This window comes from Blennius ocellaris, assembly GCF_963422515.1.
Source record: "Blennius ocellaris genome assembly, chromosome: 7".
In the NCBI taxonomy this organism is placed as follows: Eukaryota; Metazoa; Chordata; class Actinopteri; order Blenniiformes; family Blenniidae; genus Blennius; species Blennius ocellaris.
Genome location: NC_137656.1, coordinates 3,845,542 through 3,867,017, shown reverse-complemented (window position 1 = coordinate 3,867,017; position 21,476 = coordinate 3,845,542). Strand labels below are relative to the sequence as shown.

The 21,476-nt window shown below is 43.6% G+C and overlaps 2 protein-coding genes across 2 annotated transcripts in view; one reads left to right on the top strand and one right to left on the bottom strand.

Annotated features, from left to right (window-relative positions):
- Positions 1 to 16,113, bottom strand: part of abca2 (ATP-binding cassette, sub-family A (ABC1), member 2) — a 56,486-nt gene extending 40,373 nt beyond the window's left edge. Inside the window, exon 1 of the mRNA XM_080499047.1 lies at positions 15,816 to 16,113. Within this exon, the coding sequence (XP_080355173.1) occupies positions 15,816 to 15,881 (66 nt within the window). The 5' untranslated portion in view covers positions 15,882 to 16,113. The remainder of the gene's footprint in view (positions 1 to 15,815) is intronic.
- A 4,036-nt stretch (positions 16,114 to 20,149) lies between these two features.
- LOC308132752 (alpha-(1,3)-fucosyltransferase 7) lies at positions 20,150 to 21,202 on the top strand (the record flags this gene model as incomplete). The annotated part of the gene is made up of 1 exon (XM_080499934.1): positions 20,150 to 21,202. The coding sequence occupies one exon, from the start codon at positions 20,150 to 20,152 to the stop codon at positions 21,200 to 21,202; it is 1,053 nt and encodes a 350-aa protein (XP_080356060.1).
- Between the last annotated feature and the right edge of the window lie 274 nt (positions 21,203 to 21,476).

The following is a 21,476-nucleotide window of genomic DNA, read 5'->3' as shown; positions in this document are numbered from 1 at the left end:
AAACAGTTCTTTTGGCAGTAAAAGTTGTCGACCTCTGCCATAGAACAACGCTTCCCGAGTACTTTCTCAATCCCAACATCAGCTCAACGACTCACGAGATGAACTATTTCGCAGATCAACCTCAGTGCAGAACTTCTCGGATGAAGCAACTGTGTAGAGGCTGTGCACTGCCCCATGTACTGTAGACGTTTTGGTTTTTTTTAGCATTCATAGAAGGTAAATGATGTCAACATGGAAAGTGCCATTTGTTGCACTAAGCTTTCTCTTCTGGATGTTTCAGCTTGAGTGAGGATTTGAACTTGATTTCTTTAAATTCTGATGAGCCGTCGAGTTGCCTTTCTGTGAGGAGTTTGCATGCTCTCCCTGTGTGGGCGAACCCTAACCCTAACCCTAGCCCTAGCCCTAGCCCTAGCCCTTACCCTAGCCCTAACCCTTCGCCCTAACCCTAGCCCTAATCCTCAAGGTACTCCAGTTTCCTCCTACCCTCTAAAAACATGCGTGTGAGGTTCATTGGTGACTTTAAATTGCCAATAGGTGTGAATGTGATTGTGTGGTTGTCTGTCTCTCTGTGTTTGTCCGGTGACCCATCCAGGTTGTATCCTGCCCTAGAACATAGTAGGCTGTGATTGGCTCCATCGCCCCATGACACTGATCGTGATAAGCAGTATAGAAAATAGATAGGGTGGTCGTTGTTGTGAAAATGGGGCCTTAAAAGACCAACAAACGTGAATAAAATCGGACGGGGACTGAAGAATTAAGACTATTCAGAGTCGTCCATGAGAGTCATCGCACGGCACCACCTCATCTTTTAATCCCTGCTGCAGTGAACTCTGACTAAAAGCCCCCCCCCCCCGGGTCCTGCCCCGCCCTCGCCAGGGGAAATGACTCCCTCCTTCTAAATGGATGCGTCATCTTCAGTCTGGCTGCGTCGCCCTCTAATCACACTCGTCCTTTAAAGGGCCACTTCGCCTCAAAATAAACAGAGATGAAGTCAGATTTATCCCCGCTGAGCAATTTGATCGGGCTCGTACAGTCGGGAGCCGCTGAGGACTCGTCCTCCGGAGGACTAGAGGACACTCCGTCTGCGGGGTGGATTAGCGAAAGCCTGATAAAGCTCGCTTCAGCAGAGGAAATCAAAGCTTTTTTAGGCACAACAAACCAACCTAAGGTTGTTACTCGGGTGGCTGTCCTCTGTGGGGACAGTTGAACCCTTTTAAGGGAAGTTTGCATGGGTTTCTATGAGGTTTCTATTGATAGTAGCTCGAGGTCAGCATGAGCAGCTGCACACAAAAGCAGCAAAATGACGTTAGCAATGCTCTAAGCTGGTTTCATGTTAGCAAGTCAAACGGACGATCATAGTGACTTAGCTCTAATGCTAACACGTCAAATCGATTACCAATAGTGACTGAACTGCTCTAATGCTAATACGTCAAAGGTGTAATCATAGTGAGGTTAGTCGCTCTAACACTAACGCGTAAAAATAGAGGAACAAAGTGATTTTCCAGAATTAATGCCCGTGTACAAAAATGGAAGCTCAAAGTCAGTTAGCAGCTCTAATTCTTTCTAATTCTAATTGTCTGTTACCTGTAATGCCCTTTCTTTATTATGTTCTTCCCAATTAAACATTCATTTCTTTCATGAAAAACAGATTTTGGCATTATAAAAAAAACACAAAACAAAAAATAAACCAACCCCCAGTCTTTGGATTATGCAACAGGCCTTTTTCATCCCACACACGGATCTGCTCACACACATTGCCTTTGTTTGTGTGTTGGCGGGCCTGAATGCTGTGATTACTTGTTACTGTAGGAGTTTTATCTGATATGTTGACAAGTGAATGTAGAGAAAATGTTCAACAGGATGGACGCAGAGGCTTCTTTTGGAGATTATTTTCCGACATGTGACCAAACCAAATGGCCACTGAATAGTCCTGGAAGGGGATACTTAAAATGTAATATTATGAACTTACATATGATGTGAGAGCTCCTGCTATGAGTAATGGAATTATTTCAACCTGGGCTGCAAACGCTAAAGCAGAGAAAATACTACTCACAGTGGGACATCATTCATGTTTCAGCACTCGAGTTAGCTCGGGACTAACGAGGAGCTCCTCCTCGAGAAAACAGGAGTTTAGTAAAATAGTAGCTCTTTTTCCAACAGCTGTGGTAAACCCTATTTCTACATCATCAGTATATAATGAGTCTGAAGTTTCCACGAGAGGAGAGCTTTGTCAGAAGTGTTTTACGGGAGTGGATTGAGGTAGTTTGGGTTAATAAACAATAATTACATCAGGTTGGACTTATGACTTCATGATGGAAAAGTTAGCTTCGAGTGTATGCCGAGTCTAATGCATAGAGCGGCCGTGGCTAATGTTAAGGCTAATGGATTAGCATTGGTATTGAATGATCTGAATTGAATGAGCTACTCACAAAGTTTAATGTTTATGAAAGAAAGTCAACCTTTGCTTGAGGCTCCTAATGCTAATCACAGCTAATGTGGATGACGCTAATGCTAATGCTGCTTACAGTGGGGGGTGTTAAATGTGCATGTTGTGTTCATGATCAATGACGCACTCCTCATCAAGTCAATAGTACATCTCGAGCCAAAGCTACGCTCCACACGCAACCAATACACGAAGGCTACGCCTTGCCGCGAACCGCCTCAATACAAAACTGACTCACTGCCCATCTTTCAGCCAAATTGCTCATTATGAGGACAATAAATGCTACCGAGAAGTTTCATGTGGTTTCAACCTGATCCTTCTACGTCCCCTAGTGTTATGGTGGTGAACTGCATCACGTCAACACAAGAACCACCAGGGTGAAGGACCTGCGTAGAGACTACAGAACTCCCCAAGCACTATGGACACACTAGCATAGCATAGCCATCTTTAGAACGGCTCTGGGCGATGCTAATGCTACCGGTCAGCTCACGATGAGAAAGACAGCAGCTGTGAAGCTGCAGTAACTGAAAGTGAGTCAGTAAACTAAGGAATGTAATCAGTTACCGTACTGGCGTGGCAGCGGGTGAGCTTGTTGTTGGGTGACTGGAGACCCATCTGTTTACAAGAAGAAAGTGTTTGTGTGTGCGTGTGATTCATGAGAAACGCTCTCGGGGTTGCATAAACATCTGCAAGCGGCAAACACTTCAAACCTCCGCACACATAAACAAACAGACGAGGCAGCTTCCTCGGATTCTCGCCGTCTCGTCCGTTCACGCAAACAAAAAAGCGAGTTGGTCGGATTTCAGTGGGTCCACTCTTAACGTCATAGCTGTTGCCATGACGACGAGGGCTCCGCTCATCCTATTGGTCCACTCTGCACCGATCTTCACAAAGCATGCAAAGACTGATTTGGACTGACAGGAACCTCTCATCCCAAAATAATGACAGCTTGCATTGTAAATGTTTTGCAAATTACTGCTAATAAGCACTTAATTAGTACAAGAAACATACTGAGGTTGCTGTAATTGAATTTTGTGTATTCACTTCAGTTTTTCTTCAACAGCATTGGTATTTATAACCAAGTGCAATTTGAGCATTGTAACAATAAATGGCCTTGAGTAAAGTATTTTAGTATTCTGCTAGTTACCCTGAAAAATAGTTCCTTTACTTATTGCTTGGGAGAAATAACTCATGCGTTCTTTATTTTGGACCACATAGTCAGGAAGATGCTCTTTTATTTGGATTAGTTGAAGTTAAGACTAGCTGAATGCTGGCATAATAGTTGCATTCATTTTAAAACGTTTAAATTATAAATGTTTTTCTATCCAGTTCAATATGTTGTATCTTTCATTATTTTCTATCGTACTACTTTCTCTATGTCTGTTCTCGTTTTGTATGGATCTGTGTCTGCAAAAAAGTTTATGATATTAGTTTATTAGTATTACATCAAATCAGTGGGAAGGACATGCTCTGTAATCGGGAACTTAGCTTTTCTTAAAGAAACAGATTTATGAGCTATGGCAATGAGACAAACTACCAACATGCAAACACAGCAGCTCTCAGCTCTCAGAAAATGAAGCTTACAGCTATTTATGCATGCTGCTGTCATGGATACATGCTAATGCTAAAGCTACTTCCTGTGCAACAATTCTCATGCTGCTGTCAGGAGGACTGAGTTTGTTCAGGATTATTGAGCTGATCCTCCGGTAATTAGGAGTTTATTGAAACAGTGACAGGTAAAAGCAAGAGCTTTGTGTAACGATATAAAGCAGCACTCAGCATTTTGTAGTTGGCTGTAGGGTGAAGCCCAGTAAACAGGTGGCTCTCCCTGCAGGACACACACACACACACACACACACACACACACACACACACACACACACACACACACACACACACACACACACACACACACACACACACACACACACACACACACACACACACTGACCATTTCAGGCCACCGTCGGAAGCTAAACAATGAGAGGAGACTGCAGAAGGAGAGAGTGGAGGTGGAGGAGGTAGAGGAGGAGGAGGAGGAGGAGGAAGTATTGCTGGCCAAAGAAAAGCTCTACGACCACAAAGGAGCCAAAAATATATATATATTTTTTAATCCCCATAAAGTAAAAATATGCTGCTTCTGATCTGCTGACTCAGCAGAACTTCTTAATACTAATGCAGCATCTGAGATTATAAAAAAAACAGCCCTGCAGCCGCACTGCCGACGCCGAGGCTTTTTCATTCGGTCACATCATTATCCCAGTGCACTTAAACACGTCGCGCAATTAACCGTGAGAAAATAGAAAGTCCGCATGTGTCAGCGTGGATTAGCGTGGATTAGCGTGGAGGTGTGGTTTGATTGGGCCTGAAAGAGCTGCTGCAGCTGGAATTCTGCTGTTGATGTGGCTTTGATTTCAAAGCTGATGCCCCCCCCCCTCCCCGTCTGGCTCAGACCAATCCTCCTCACAATCACCAAATAGGCCATCCACACAGTTAAAAAAAAAAAAAAAAAAGCTGTATTCATGATGGAGCATTCGGTCAGATCACGACTGCTGGCAGAAAGTCCTTCAGTCCCCTTGGCTGCCAGTCTGTGCCAGTCGGATTTAGCTGAGGCGGACAGACAGTAGCAGTGGGAGGAGGAGGAGGAGGAGGATGAGGAGGAGGAGAGGGACACAGACAGCCTGTGAATTATTGAATGCTTCTTCCTTCCTCCTGGGATGTGCACCAGAGACAGCAGCTTAGATTAAATCCATAGATGAGATGAAGAGACAAAGGACAGCTTGTTGCTTTAGAAATGACCTCTGCGCTGCTGCCCGCACTCTCCTCGGGAACGATCAAATGTTTATTTCCTAAAAGTAAACGTTTTAAGATCCTCCTGGAGCTCCCAGTCATGCTGGGGGAATTTCTCACAGCTCACGACGTCGACATCCTGCAGGTTTTTTTGCACTGGTGCACGCCTGAGTGTGCGGCCAACAACTGGGAAATGGGAAACGAGAAACACATTCGGAATTCCTTAGCGAAATGTTTTGAAGCAAATTTGACGTTGGGATGCCAAAGATTCAAATGAGTTTTCACAAAAAAAATTTTTTAATAAAATACTTTTGCAAATAATAAAATGTTGATTCAAATGTGAATTCTACCAATTCTGTTATAATCCAACCTTGTTGAAGTCTCAGTGATTATGGCTGGAATTGGCTGAGAGTACAGAGCAATAGAGTAATCCCTGTATAAAAGTGTAAAACATTTTCTTTACAAGCTGCTTTTTCAATTAAAATGACAAAGTATAAGTCTTGAATTTTAATTAGCGTGCAGTAATGAAACATTTTGACCTTAAAATACAATAAATAATAGGGTAAATTGGACTAACTTTAATTATCGCTTCAAACGCTGAGTGTTACAGCAAGGTATTCTTGTGTGTGTGTGTGTGTGTGTGTGTGTGTGTGTGTGTGTGTGTGTGTGTTTTGGATTTATGTGCCTTCATGGGACCAGGGATCGTTTACACAAAGTCGCTCACTTGGCTGATAGTTGTGGAATGTGACCATCGGAGACTTGGTTGCTAGGCAACCTGCTTGCACTCAAGCAGAAACCCCCCCCCCAAAAAACAAACTCCATTAACTGATCAGCAAGATATTCAGAAATGTAATAGTTGTACATGAACGACATTTGCAAGTGAAGCATTTCATCCTCATTTCATCTTTTAAGGAAGGATAAACACCCATTAAGTTTTTTATATTCAAGATACAAATTAAAAGTACATGGCCACATGCAAAAGAAACAAGGAGAGACTTTCTAGAATCTAGACCAGACCTACAGTATCTGCTCTCCAACATTAGATTGCATCTAATTATCTGCCAATATTCAGCTTTTTGCAGATCATTAACTTTTCTTATCGTAAGCTTGTAGTCGTCTTTTAAGTTCCTCAATTGACACACTGTGCAACAAGGACTTCATGAGCTTGTTTCACTGCAAGATGTTGCCTATATAAAAGTTAGTGTTGAGACCTTTTTCCAGGAATAGGTGGAGGACACATGTTCTCATTGTTGACTTGTGAAACTCAATGATTTCAACCATCTTTTTACACGACAAGCGAAAATGCCTTTTTTTTTTTTTGGCAGCTTCCTTCCAGACAAGTTTCGTATTTAACACGGAAATGGAAGAAAATGCTGAAGAAAATGTTGCGAGCACGCCAGGCCTACTGGAACATGAGCAGAAGAACTATTTACTGTGGCCGTGGTGCACATGATCAGCTACGTAATGCAAGACGTCATCGGCATACAATGACTTCCTGTTAAGCCTTCGTTCAACTCAAAAGAAGCAACCTTCCTCTTCTGGCTTCACGTGGACCAGTTCACACCACAAACAATCAAGAGGCGACAATGTTGCTCTGAGCTGTTCGCAGCCGTTCTCCAGACATGAAAACGAGAGTCTCTCTTAACCCACGTCGTTTGACGGCTTAGGAAAGTGAACTTTAGCAGTACGAGACTTCCTGACGCCGCGACAGCGTCATCTTGACTCTTAGCTTTGCGTCGCTGTGGTGTTGAAAGGTCAATCATCGCTGCCCCCCCTCCCCCCGACCATCTCGGGTTTCTGCAGGCTGGGGCAGATTTTATTCAAGATATTTGCTTTCATTTACCCTTCTACTGTTTCTGAGCAGCGCGTCTCTGCAGCATCCGCACAGCATGAAGCTGCCGCCAGCGTCCAGGCAATCAATGAGCAAGTCAAACATGTCGCACACGCTCATGCATCTCCGTCTCCCAACCCTCCGAGGTTCCTCTGCTTTTGTGAATGGTGGAGTGAAAAATTGATTGCAGGGGCCTTTCTGCTAAATTGCATCTGCATTACATGAGGAGAGACACTGAAATGTGGCCCATGGACTGTTGCCAAAGATCAGAACCTCAGAAAAGAGGTTTCAGGAGGGTAAATAACCAAATCGATTATAATCACACCAATGTACATTCAAACTGGATTTATGAGTGGAAAATTCTACACTTTTTAAAACAACACCAGATCAGAGCCGCTAATAAAAATACACCGAAAGATACAGCAGAAATGTTCCGTCAAAATCTTTGATGAAACACCCTTCATCTGCCACGACGTAACAAAGAAAATACTTTAAACACTTAAAATAACAAGTTTTGTTGGGCTTTCCATCATCGCGTTTGGTCATATTCTCATGTATAATCGATGTGTATAAATACATAAAAATAAAGGATCAAATTCTACATGAGTGGAGACATGTAAACATCAGCATTAAATCTTCTTGTTGACTTAAAAAAAAAATACTTACACATATTTATTTCCATTTTTTATGCACTTTTAGTGTTTAATTCTGCTCAACAACCTTGTCCTACTCTATTATTTTAATCTATTTACTAATTTATTGAGTTATTTCATGGTGTCGTTCCCCTTCAGAAAATCTATTTATGTACTTTAAACTTTATTTATTCATTCATCTATTATAACTACACAAGCTACTGTTTTACCATTGATTCATGTGTTATGTAATTTACTAATGTTAGTTTCGAAGAAACGGGAAGAATTTCAGAGGTTAACACAAGTGCTGGTTTGCTGCATGAAGTGTGAATCCAAATTGCTGATTGTAACAGAGAGAGATTTCAGTTCCTCAGAGTTCCCCCACCTTCAGCTGTGAGCGGTTTCATATGGAACCTGATGCGTCTCCAAACCGTACGAGTGCCAGGAGGTGCCAACACTCCGCTGACTCAATTATTCAGCATCACCAGCGGCACATGAACTGTGAGCCAGCAGCTTGGTTTCCAGCCCCCACCTGGTGCATGGACGCCTTCCATCACCGCACGTCACGCCAAGCGTGGGACCAAATGGCGCAAAGCAGGGGTGTCAAACTCATTTTAGTTGAGGGGCCACATCAACCTAATCTGACCTCTGCAGGGCCGAACAAGTCAAATATAACATATTAAACTGCAGATATGGACAAATGCAAAGTCTTTCCTTCTTTTCATCCTTTAGTGAATGCAATAATTTGCCAGTCTATTCTGAAATTTACATATTAAAGGAAATCAGATATTATTATATTTACAAAAAAAACCCAACCCCTCAGTCACCTGTATCTGGATATCGTATTTTTATTCAGGATTAAAACAATTTGTCATCATCTGGACATTTTTTTGACTTTACGTGTCTAAAGTATCACTTCACATAAATTGGACACCTTTATTGTGAAAGGTGTTGCGTTATGTGACCTCCACAGATGCATTAATGTCGGGGGTCAAATTCTGACCAAGGGCGGTTTTTGAATGTAATTTTTGCCAATCTAGTGTTTTTAGATCAGCCTCTGTCAGTTTTCATATTTATACTTAAAAAAAAAAAAATCACATGGCGGGCCGGATTAGATCCTCTGGCGGGCCGCTTCTGGCCCCTGGGCCGCATGTTTGACACCCCTGGTGTAAAGTGAACCTCAACAACGGCGCTCAGAAGGCTTTCGTGTGGCGAGAGACGTCACACTTCAGTCTGGCTGAGTGACGGACGGGTCCAACTTCCGACGGAGCCAGAAGGTGTTTCTTCTGATGGCGGAACGATAACAATATGGTAATGGTCCATTGTGAGTGTGTCAGCTTACGGACACATTTTGGGATGATTTCCTCCATCCAGTTTGACTACGGTTTGACTTTTTGTGTGTTGGACATGTTTGACTGTTCTGTACTGAGCTGGATGTTGCGGGCCGTCGTCAGTGTGTCCTCAAATATAATGACTCAGCAAGACTTCCCATAACCACTCTCCAAAATGTAAAAGGTGCAAAAATATGTACGAATGTTGGCGAAACTGCTGTAGATGCAATATGTCCTTTACTTTTTTTTCCCAGTTATATAGCAGTCCCGATTTTCCAGTTGCCTTTAATGTAATCCCCCTCCCTTAAAGGTACTCTCAGTTTGTCTAAGAGTGAATCAATCCATTCATCCATCTATCCATAACGAGCTCAGATTGTGTCGCCTTGCGCCTAATTCAACTGACGCTGAAGGAGAGGTCTTACTCACCAGAGTGCAATCACAGAGACACACACAATGATTTGCACACTTACAGCCAACACGTAATCACAAGTAAAGTCTTTGAATTGGAGCAGACAGCCGTCAAACCCCGGGCATGCACGGGAAGAACACGCGTCCATCAACCAGCTGGTTCGATCTAGGAACATCGTAGGTCGTAGACTGTAGACGGAGCTCGCTGTGTGCCGCCACACACTCCAACTCGCTGCTGTTAATGAGTGTATCGGTCACACTTTAATCACGTTCAGCATGTAGCATTGCTGGTGTGTGAGTCCTGGAACCCTTTAGCATGTAGCATGTCGTATGGCTCAGCACTACCAGATCTTTGAAGCAAAGTGCCCTCTGTTCCACCGCCAACGGTACGGTTAAAATCTAGGAAGGGCTTTTAAACGGCCGTGTGATTTCGTGACAGTAAACGCGGGACGAGCGCGGAACGCATTTGTTGTGGCCTCCACTCTCTGTGGCACAGCTTACAAAACGTTCTCATTCTGAACAACACCGTTCAGGATTAGCCCGTAGCGACGTACTACAGTAGGTACCTCAACGGAGCGGCTACCAAACAGTTTTCGCCTCCTCTTGCTGCGTTGTTTCGGGGATCTTTTACGAGTACGAGTACTCGGTTCAGTATCAGACCTGACTTACCAGTACAGGAAAATCTTTAGAATTAAACCCCTAACGGCCTGATGGAGTGCCAATCTCAGCGTGCTTCTGTAAAGGAAGCTAAGATTTCTCAACGGAGGCGTCAGAATCAGGGAGTCTGACGACCAGAGGCTAAAAACACTCGAGTGTCCTGAAGCCGCCTCCACCGGATTCATAGATAACCTCTCCTGTCTCCGGCGGACCAGCTGCTGCTCTATTAGAGTGTACAGATAGCATTTATAATTCATTTAGCTGTCGGTTAACCTTCTGCCTCAGATTTGCAACGCTCTCTTATCAGTCAGCAGCTTCATCCTTCATCCCCTCGCTCTCCTCTCATCTTCATGAATGCTTTCCTGTTGTGTCTCTCTCTCTCGCTCTCTCTCTCTCTCTCTCTCTCTCTCTCTGCTTTAAATCTCTGTTGTCGAGTCCCTGGCTCTCTCTGCAGTCTCCATAGATACCCAGCCGGTGGGTTCCGCGCTGTAAGACTATCATTTAAAGAGAGACCAGATCTAGGTCAGACTCTCAGCTCGCTGGTGGCGGGAGCCGCTGTGTGCAGCCGAGCACACTCACTTTGGTTTCCCGTCTGCGACCGGCTGTGTTTTCCCCTCCGGTTCCGCTCAAAAGAAACGTGTTAATACACTGAGACATGAACCGGCGCTCAGATCACCACCTCGCCAGTGAAATAATTAACTTCCTTACAGCGGCGCCACTTAATATTTCATACAGACGGTGGATCAGGTGGCTGTGAGTAACGCTGCCCGAGCAGAGCGGACTTGGCTTTCACACCTGCAGTTTGGTTTGATCCCCGGTCGCAACAGAAGCTCGACTCCGGATCTTCAGGGCTCAGTGTGAGTGAGTGAGTGAGTGAGTGAGTGAGTGAGTGAGTGAGTGAGTGAGTGAGTGAGTGAGTGAGCGAGTGAGTTATGTGACGACGGCGCTCGGAGTCACTGAAAACGCAACTTTTTAAAAACGGCTCCAAAGGGAGGAACTTTTGGAGAACGCGCCGACTCGGTCACCATGGAAACAGGGGGGAAATGCTTGGGCTCCATCTCAGTGTAGTCAACGGAAACGCCGCCACAGCGCATGCACACCCCGGCCTCGGTAAAAACTGCTCTTCTGCACATGCTCAGTAGACGGACAATAACAACCAAGTTTCCCGCCACACATTTGCCCGATGGGCCACATGAAAATCCAAGATGGCTGCCATTTTTAAAGATGGCCGACAAGATGCTCTTTTGAAGTCATGGGACGTGGTACTTTTATCGTCGAGTCGCCTGTAATAACATTCCAAACTTCATCGCCTGTCCATATGAATGACTGTGTACTGCCATTGTTAACGTTTAGCAATGGACAACAGCAACGGACAACAACAACGGACAACAACAACGGACGCTTGTGTGAAGAGATCTGCTGGTATGTACAATCACAATTTAAAAAGAATATAAAGATGGCCATACGGCTCAGAACTCCTGGAGTGAAATATCAACGACTTTAACACCGGCCACCAGAAGTGGAAATACTTACGGGATCGTCGTGTTACGTCATTGAACGCGCGTCGACGTGAACCCCGAAATGTAGCATGAATGGAACCGCGCGCTCACCCGCCAGGTCCAGGCGCTCTGCGCACACTTAAAACAGAAAGTACACAAGAGCCTTTCCTTAAATAATTCTGTGTTAAAATCCCAAATTTTGCCTTATTTGTTCAATAGAGAAACTTATAAAGCAGCGTGCTAGTACTTTTATGTGTACTTTTAATGCCCCGACGGCCTGATTTATTTATAGATCGGCCACTTGGACGTTTTTAAAGAGAAAACCTGGATGTACTTTATGCATCTGGGCCGTGACGTGCTTCTGACTTGTGCACGAGCCGGACTCGGTCAGGAGGGACCGGCATATGGGAGCGGAGCGAGCCGAGTGCTGACTCGCCCGTTCAGCTCCCACCATCAATCCGGCGGAAAGCCGTAATGAGGCCGGGGCGGAGCGGCGCCGCTATAAATCCAGCCAGAAATGACGCAGCCCTTTGCTATTAATACAGCACGAAGCTCTCCGGTGCTCCTCCCGGTTTGAAGTCTGCAGGTAGATGGGATAAAAATATCTCACCCCCTCCTCCCCGTCCTCTTCACCCCTCCATCAGGACACCAGCAGCAGAGTGCAGAACGAGCCTGGACTTCCAGAACGGAGCACAAACGGTGAAATTAAAGGTGCCGATGGGCTTTCGGACTCTGGTGGCTAATAACAGATGCTGTGAGGATTAAAGGATTCACAATATGCAGAGTCACACTGGTAGAGGTCACCACGTTAGATTATAGCTCACATCTGGGTGTTTTCACGTTTCTCTTCAAGTGGCAATGTGTGAGATTTCTTTACGGTTCAGGCTGGGAGTTTTCAAAATGTCGCTCCTATAGAGGGCGCCAGAGAGCTTCAGAAGGGGTGCAGCTGTAGGGTAAATCTGAGGGGCAAGGGCACCCTTTCTTTTGTTTTGTTTTGTTTTTTTTCAATAAAAACAAGACGGGTCAGTCTAATTATACATTTGTGTACGTTTTAGCACCCTCAAAGCACTTTAAATTGTTAGTGACATTCACGTGTTCACATAACGAAGGCCGTGCAATAGATCGCAAATTCATCAAGATACCAACTAGTTCAGTATACATGTTATAAAATACTGAGTGAAGTGGGATCAAACCGGCTTCCATCACTCTGCTGTGTAAATTCAAGATGGGATCATTATGTTGACCGTATTTTCTGTAAAAGAAGTCACGTCCGTAGAAAATGTGTCACAAAGAAGGAACGATTTAAAAGTCTTACTGGTGCTTAAGTCCAGATGTAATAGCTGCTGTTACAGAATCTCAAATATAGTCGCAAATTAGGTTTTAATGAATAAATAATTTCTTAACATACAATAAGTCACCTGGCCAGTCAAACTGCTGAAATTTTGTGATTCATAATCTAAGGATTACGGTAAAATGTTGTGATAATTCCCCCAACTGGTTTGAAGGAACTACAGTATTTTTTTTTCCAGACTATAAATCACATCTGTCCAAATATGTGTCACAAAAATGAAAAAAAATAAATAAATTAAGTCACATTTATGGTCCACATCTAGAAAATTCTGAGGTGTGGATTTTTTCGTTTTGGAGACAATGTTTGTCTGTCAAAAAACAGTAGCAAAGGAGGTTTTTCTGTAGGACTGCAGCAGCTTTCTGTTGTCATACAGTGACAACTAGTGGCCATGTTTTAAGAAAAGTCAACCATACCAGTCAGGCAATTAAAGAAAGAGCCATAGTCCAGGAGTTACGGTAATTATAATGAGGGCAATAAATAGCCATACAGTGACCTCTAGTGGTCCAACATGGAACACAATGTATATCTTATGAATGCATCAGCTGCATGAGCAGACAAACAACTCAAATAAAGTGGGATTTATAGTCCATGGAATAGTGTAATCGCAATGTTTCACGAGAACGTGCGTCGAGCCGTCTATTTACGAGTTTGTACATATAGCAAATGTTGTAATAAAGCAAAATAGGGAGCCACAACTGAAAAATTAGCGAGAGAAAACTTTCGTTTCTTATTCTTCTTATTCTAGAACCACACTGGGACCAGACACACACACACACACACACACACACACACACACACACACACACACACACACACACACACACACACACACACACACACACACACACTTAGTGGCACAAAGTGGTACTACAATAAAATTTTAACTGAATATTATTTATATGAATGTTTTTAACAATACAATATCAAATGTTTTACATTATACAACAATAAACATTATGTTTTTCTTATAATCGCTGCAACTTTATCAATAAAAAAAAGTCCTGGTTTAGCGTCTGTCCCGTTTGCACTCAATGGCATGTGGAAGAAAAGGCATCAGAATTCTGATGATGCAACGTGGTGAAATTGCGCAGTGACACTTTTAACATCGATTAAAGCTTCCAATGGTCCCAAGAACGGCTTTAAAAGCAAATTGGCAAATGTCCTCATGTGTCTCACTGCTCCCTCTGACCTGCTGGATCATCATATAACAGAAGCATTGTCTCTGCCTGTCAACATCCCCGAACCACCGAACAAACATGCCAGTGTGTGAGAAGGAAAAACAGCACAAGTCCAAAGAAAAGATGCATTCAGAGATGTGTTTTTGTTTTGTTTTTTCTTCTTCTTCTTCTCTTTTCAACCAGTGCAGGAGCCCGATGTGGTCTGAAAGCCTCAGGTCAAGCTCACTGCTACTTCAGCCTTTGTTTACACAACAACATCTTTAAGTGAAAACTGAAAACTTTTCTTGTGCTTTGGAACAATAATAATCACACGAAAGCTTACAAAAAACAACCAACAGCACCAACCAGTGGCCTGGCATGCCAACTACATCCGTGTTCAAAATATTGCCGAGTGAGCGCAAAACTTCTCTGAAACGAAAATGAAAAACACAAATGCATCTATTGCTGTTTTCACTGCATTTTGATTCTTTGGCTTCGATTTTAACAATTTTAATTAACTTTAACATAAACTCAGGACTTTATCTGCTCTTCATTTCAACCTCTTTCGTAGCATGTTGAATCAATTTACTAAACTACAAAGCATTTTCTTCTTTTAAATGTGGAATAATTAACCAAGTCTTTGTTTGTCTCTTTATTTTTCTCCATTTCAAATGACTATATTTCACTCTTGAAGCTCAAAATGCCACAACAGTCGAATGTTTTACTTATTTAACTGTTTTAATTTTGTTTCTGAAGTATAAAACGGAATCAAAATCCTCTTAGTTTGTTCATTTCTGTTCATTTTGGAGCTCCAACTTTAGAAACAAGAGAGAAAAAAAGCATTTGTGGGATGCTTTGTAAAAATTTTAGGTTAATTTTGATTATTTTAAACTTTATCCTTCATATTAATGCTGTATTTTGAGTGAGTGAAATAATTTTGTCTTAAATGTTGAGATTAATGCTTCTTTATTTGCAACATTTTTAAATTAGGTCAGAAAATTAGATTTTTCTGTGAAATCTTGTTTAATATTAATTGAACATGTATTTGATTAACATTATTATATACGTACTTCTAATCTCCCACATGTAGGACGTGTCTAGCTGTAAAGGAAAAACCATTTAAATGTTCTCTTTCAACATAATGTTAGACAATAAAAAGAATATATATATTGAGCTTTGTGGGGAACCTTTCTAACCTCGTTCACTTTGAATTTTCAGCACCATATCAAGCTGCTTCGGGTGAATTTTGCTCCACAGATGCAGAAAACAGAGACATTTGAGGTGTTTGATGGTGAACGTGTGCGGAGCGGAGCGGTGGAGCGGCGGAGGCTGGGTGGTGCTCGCGCTCTCCCCGCTCCCTCAACTTCCAGGAGGATTTGCATCAGGTGGTGCAGAGGAGTGTGTTCGCGGTCAGCTCAGGTCCCTGACACACACGCACACACGCACACACGCACACACACACAATAACAACAACAACCTGTTACAGCAGGGGCGCGAACGGGAGGGGTGAGGGTGGTGGTGGAGGGGGGGGATGAAGTCACGCAGCTTTACTGCGGTGTTATTCAAACACACGCACACACACGCGCGCGCACACAGGCAGGTGAAATAAAGCGGTAATGCAGCAGGAGCGCAGCGGCGGAACCGACGCCCGTCTGATATATAAATAAATTAAAATAAAAACAAAACTGCCGCTTTCTGCGCTGAGAGAAGACTTACCGGCCCCCGCCTCTTCAGGCTGATGTTCTTCCACAGGAGGAGGTGCAGCTGGTGCAGGAATCCCATCTTGGCGTTTTTGTTGTTTTTTTTTTTTTTTATTCTAACACATGAGCGCGCACGCGGGCTGGGGTTCAATAACCGGCGGCGGCCCCGTCCGAGTCCGCCGGCAACCGTGTGGGCCCGGGCTCACGGTGGCGTCTCGGTGCGGAGCGGCGGGCAGCGGCGACCGTGTCGCGGGGAGGCGCAGAGCATGACGCCGCCGGGCATCGTTTCCGAGTCCGCAGGCGGCGAGTCCGAGCGGCCGTGTGTCTGCGGCGAGGGCGGAGCGCAGCGCAGCGGGGCGGCACGACGTGGCATGAAGCCGCCCGCAGCCGAGCACACCGCTGACCACGTCTCCAGAACGCCGCTGCACGTCTGAGAGCAGCCGGCCTGCGGAGAGCTCAGCGGCTCGGCTCCGGTGAACGCGCACAACAGCACTGACGCTCCACGCGCTCACACATGCGCTCTTCAACAGAACCTTGGCAGACAGAAATAATAATAATAATAATAATAATAATAATAATAATAATAATAATAATAATAATAATAATAATAAAGAACATCATCATCATCATTAATAATAATAATAATAATAATTACCCCAATAATACATTCAAAACATCTAAACTCATAAAAGCGTTCAGAAATACACAGTGAAGCTATGAAAATACAAATGCAAATATTTACAAATATTTTTTTGTACAGTTTTTTTTTTAAACCTTACAAAGTGAAATGATGAGAAAAACAAGAAAGACAAAAATACTGAAAGTATAAATAAATAGATAGATAGATAGATAGATAGATAGATAGATAGATAGATAGATAGATAGATAGATAGATAGATAGATAGATAGATAGATAGATAAACAAACACTAAGGTAGGCAAAAACATTCGCAACAGCACTGAATTTTGAATTCAAAAAAATTCAAAATTCAACGACACAAAATTGAATAAAAACAGACAATGATGGGGGGAAAAACTCCCACAAAGGTGTTTAATGAACAAACAAACAAAGTAAACATAAAAAGATTTTTTTTAAATAGAAGAAAGACCAAAGAAAGAAAGATACCCCAAAAATTTATGAAAACTAACATGAAATCACCACAGAAATATTTCAGAAAAAAAGAGACAAACCACAAAAAAGACACATTGAAATAAATGCCCGCAGACCATCCACCTTTGATACAAAAGACCAGTAAAAACAGTAACAGAAACAAAAACAGCTCTTTTTGATGGATTCTATTTTGATTTAGAATTCTGCTGTGGACATAAAAAAAAAAAAATTCCTTTTTGGAGACATTTTTCTTGCTCTGTCAGTCAAACACAGTAATGGAGGGTTTTCTTTGGTGCTGTAGCAGCTTTCCGTTGTCATACAGTGACATCTAGTGGTCACAGATGGTATGTACTGGTAATTATTTAATGTATGAGTAACTTTTTCATATAAGTTACATGACCAATCAAGCAATAACGACAACAACACACATGTGATTCATATTCCAGAAAATACGGTAATAATTATAATTTCCCTTCATGGTTTTGTTGCTGGTGGTTTGTTAACTCAGAAACCTGTGGGGGGATTTTGATAGAATGTTGTCAACGAACAAATAATATGCAAAGGAAGAAGAGATCTGATACTTAATTCACCAAAACGTATGGAGATCCTTTAAAAAGTTCCAGATATATCAGTATCCATATGGTAATGTGGATACTGACGCCTCCTGCAGCAGCATTAATAGTTTGAGACAGTAGAGGGCAGAACAGTGCTGCAGTGAACAACAACCTAGGACTCGAGTTGTGGCCTGCAGGCGGATGACAGACAGGAGTCGGGCTCTCTTCAGTCTCCACTGCTTATTTTAGATTCAGAGCAGAATGGAATATAGTGAAGTGGTGAAAATAGTTTTTTTTTTTGTGTTTAATATATTTATTCAAGTTTTGACAGAGCGAAGCTACAGTAAAATAAACTTAAAAGTCGATCTTTTTTTATATTAATACTACAAATAGTCTGATGTTGCTTAACATATTGTACAGATCATTCAATCTCACTCAATGATGTTTTATCACCTACAAAAACTCTGTAAAGATAATTTCATCAAATTATTTGAAAATTACATATAATGACCAAAATCGTGCAACAGGTTATAGAATAGAATAGTAAAGTAAATTAAAGTAAAGTAAAGAATTTAATTACTTTATTAATCCCAGAGGTAACTACTGCAATTACTTAGCATGTATTTTAAAATAAAGGTTTCTTGGATTAGTAATAAATAACATGAAAAAATTATTGATACTCGATAATCTGGGTGTTAATTTGAAGTTACATCAATCAGTATGAGGAAGATGAATGAACTCTGCAAATATAATTTCATCAAATTATTTGAAAATTACCTGTAATGACCAAAATAGTGCAATGGGTTATAGAATAGAATAGAATAGTAAAGTAAAGTAAATAATTTAATTACTTTATTAATCCCAGAGGTAACTACTGCAATTATTTAGCATGTAAAATAAAGGTTTCTTGGATTAGTAATAAGTAATCTGAAAAAATTGTTGATACTCAATAATCTGGATGCTAATTTGAAGTTACATCAATCAGTATGAGGAAGATGCTCTATAATATGGATTCTCTGACGCTACATCAGTTATAGAGAGGAAGACTGTTATTCTGAGATCGGTAGTTTTGCGGCCACCACAAGATTATCTTTCATGTTTAATCTGGCAGTGTGAATAAACGTCTCTCACTAAAAACAACTCCCTGACACAGGGAGGAAGAGGAAGTAGTTCTGCTTATAGTAAAGTCATTTCTTCTTCAGAGGCAGTGAGCGTTGATAAAAGGTCAGTGAATGTCACGAGAGATTTTATCCCTTCACAGTTCAAGTGACTGTGATTGGAAACGTCTGATCAAACGCTGACTGTGTCGAGACGTTTGTCTTCAGAGAGATCTTCCTCCTTATCGTGGGTTTGATCCTCTCTAGAAATCAAACTCCTTCTGGACAGAGAGCACTGTCCCAGCTTCTACCTGTGGTGGCCACCATAGCGTCTCCTGCACATTTCCAATGGCAGTGGAAATCAAGTCACTGCAGGGAGGAAATCTCGACACGGCTGCGGCTTTCCAGTTCAGAAGCTGAGCGACGTTTCTTCATCAGAGCAGGCCGATGACCTGACCGTGACCCGAGAGTTTGAGGGTGAAAAACAGCTCGCTGAGACGGTTATGATGTGGCCTCTGCCTACGGTGCCCCTTTCCTCTGCAGAGCTGCAGCGGCAGGAAGAGGAAGCCCAGCTGTGGCGTACCAGCTCAGATACGCGTCACTTCTGCAAACCGGGGGTGAAGCGGAGATGGTGTGAAAGCGGGTGACACTGGTGGCTCTCCGGTCTGTGGTGGAGGGCGTCGCCATCTGAAAGAATGGAGTTAAAACCTGCCAGTTCCCCCTGCCGCTGACCGGGGGGGGGGGGGGTGGATGGTTGGGGGGGCTCACGCCCAACCGTCACGTCCAAGAAACTGTGGCGCTTTGATGGGGCAAGACGACGTTCTGCCAGCAGCCTGCAGCCTCATCTCACCAGGTGAGAAGAAACTTCTATATATTGCGCTCACTTATTTCATTAATAATTACGTTTTCTTTTTTTTTTTTTTCTGCACTGTTTGTCCAATGAGTGATGAGTCGGTCCATACAATGATCTTCTCTACTGCTGCAACCAGCTCAGAGTCCACAGGGCCGATCAAAACTTGACTGTTTTACATCCTGGACAGGTGGAAAGTTTCATCTTTTGACAGGCTGTTTCATCTTTTGACAGGCTTTCAACTTTGTGAAAGAAATCCACTAATTTAGCGACCCCTTCATGATCAGTTGGTTAAAAGAAGAGTCCATGTGTACCAGTAGTTCAGAGAGGTAGAAGCAGGGGTCTCAAACTGGTCAGAGACTGGTACCCTGGTCACATTGGAGCTTCAGTGCTCCAACTGGATGTTCTGATTCTATTCACACTGTTGGTTGACGTCTTGACTGAAAAAACTTGTGGATGGATTTTAGTGGAAATAGTCAGGCGAACACAGGAGTATCAAACACATTTGAGTTCATCTTGACTTTTCCTGACCGGTAAAATAGTGATCGGAGAAATACCAGTGCTGAAAGCTGTCGTGACACATGAGTCATGAGTTTTAAAGGGTTGAAGCTGAATTGTTTTTCTTTCTTATCATTAACATCTCTTTTGTGGTTCCTGTGAAGCATGTAAAGTAATATCTTTCTTCCTGCTTCCTTCTGTTTTGTACCAGTGATGTGTGCCTTGTTCGACCTGGGTCGCCATGACTGCGTCTGGACCTCGAGTCTTCCACGTCTTCCTCGTCCTCCTCCTCCTCGTCAGCTCAATCTTCCCTCTGTTCTATCACCGCCTCCTGGACCAGAAGCTGGTTCCTCACACGCCGGCACCGCAGAGGAACCTCACGGTGCTCCTGTGGCACTGGCCGTTTGGCCGCTCCTACCGGCTCAATGGTGACAGATGTCTCGGCAAGTACAACATCAGCCGCTGCTTCCTGACCGACGACCTCTCGGCCTTCCCCCGGGCCGACGTGGTGGTGTTCCACCACCGGGAGTTGAGCAGCGGCCGCTCGGCTCTGCCCCTGCGCCGGCCTCGTCCCGCCTCCCAGCGCTGGGTGTGGCTGTCCCTGGAGCCTCCGGCCCACAACACCAACCTCTCGCAGCTCGACGGGCTCTTCAACTTGACCATGAGCTACAGGCGGGACGCAGACATCTTCGTCCCTTATGGAAAGACAGTGCGGGGAGAAAGTCAGCCACCCTTCCAGGTCCCTAAAAACCGCTCCTGCCTGGTCAGCTGGGTGGTCAGCAGGTACCAACCTCACCAGACTCGAGCCAGCGTTTACCAAAGTCTGAGCAGGTTCATCCCCGTTGAGGTATATGGCAAGTGGAACAAGAAACCGCTCCCCAACAGGAAGCTGCTGCCCACAATCGCCAAATGTCTGTTTTATTTGTCCTTCGAGAACTCTGAGGCAAAAGACTATATCAGCGAGAAACTCTGGAGGAACGCCTTCCAAGCTGGGGCCGTACCCGTGGTCCTCGGCCCCAGCAGGGCCACCTATGAAGCCCTGGCCCCCCCACACTCCTTCATCCACGTCTCTGATTTCAAGAGCATAGAAGATCTGGCGACCTACCTGAAAAAGCTGTCAGTTGACAGGAAGGCCTACGAGGAGTACTTCCTGTGGCGCCGCAGTCACACCATCAAGACCTACAGCGACTGGAGGGAACGGTTGTGTCAGATCTGCGTCCAGCATCCACATTTACCCAGCAGGAAGGTGTACCAGGACCTGGAGCGCTGGGTTCACCGCAGAGATTCTGTATGACACAAATCAATCGCATACAAATCCAAACATGTAGTTTGGACCCCCCCCCCCGGCTAAAACTCCTGATTTCCACCCCCCCTCGGCTAAAACTCCTGATTTTGCAGAGTCAGTTACACAACGGCATGAAAATGTGGGAGTGTTTTTGTGTTTCTATAAATAAACTGTGTTGTAACCACAGGAAGAGGTTCGTCTTAACAGCAAAACCTGATTACTGAGCATTTCTGTCTCCTCTCCTGAGGCACACTGACACAATACATCTCTCACATGACTTCCT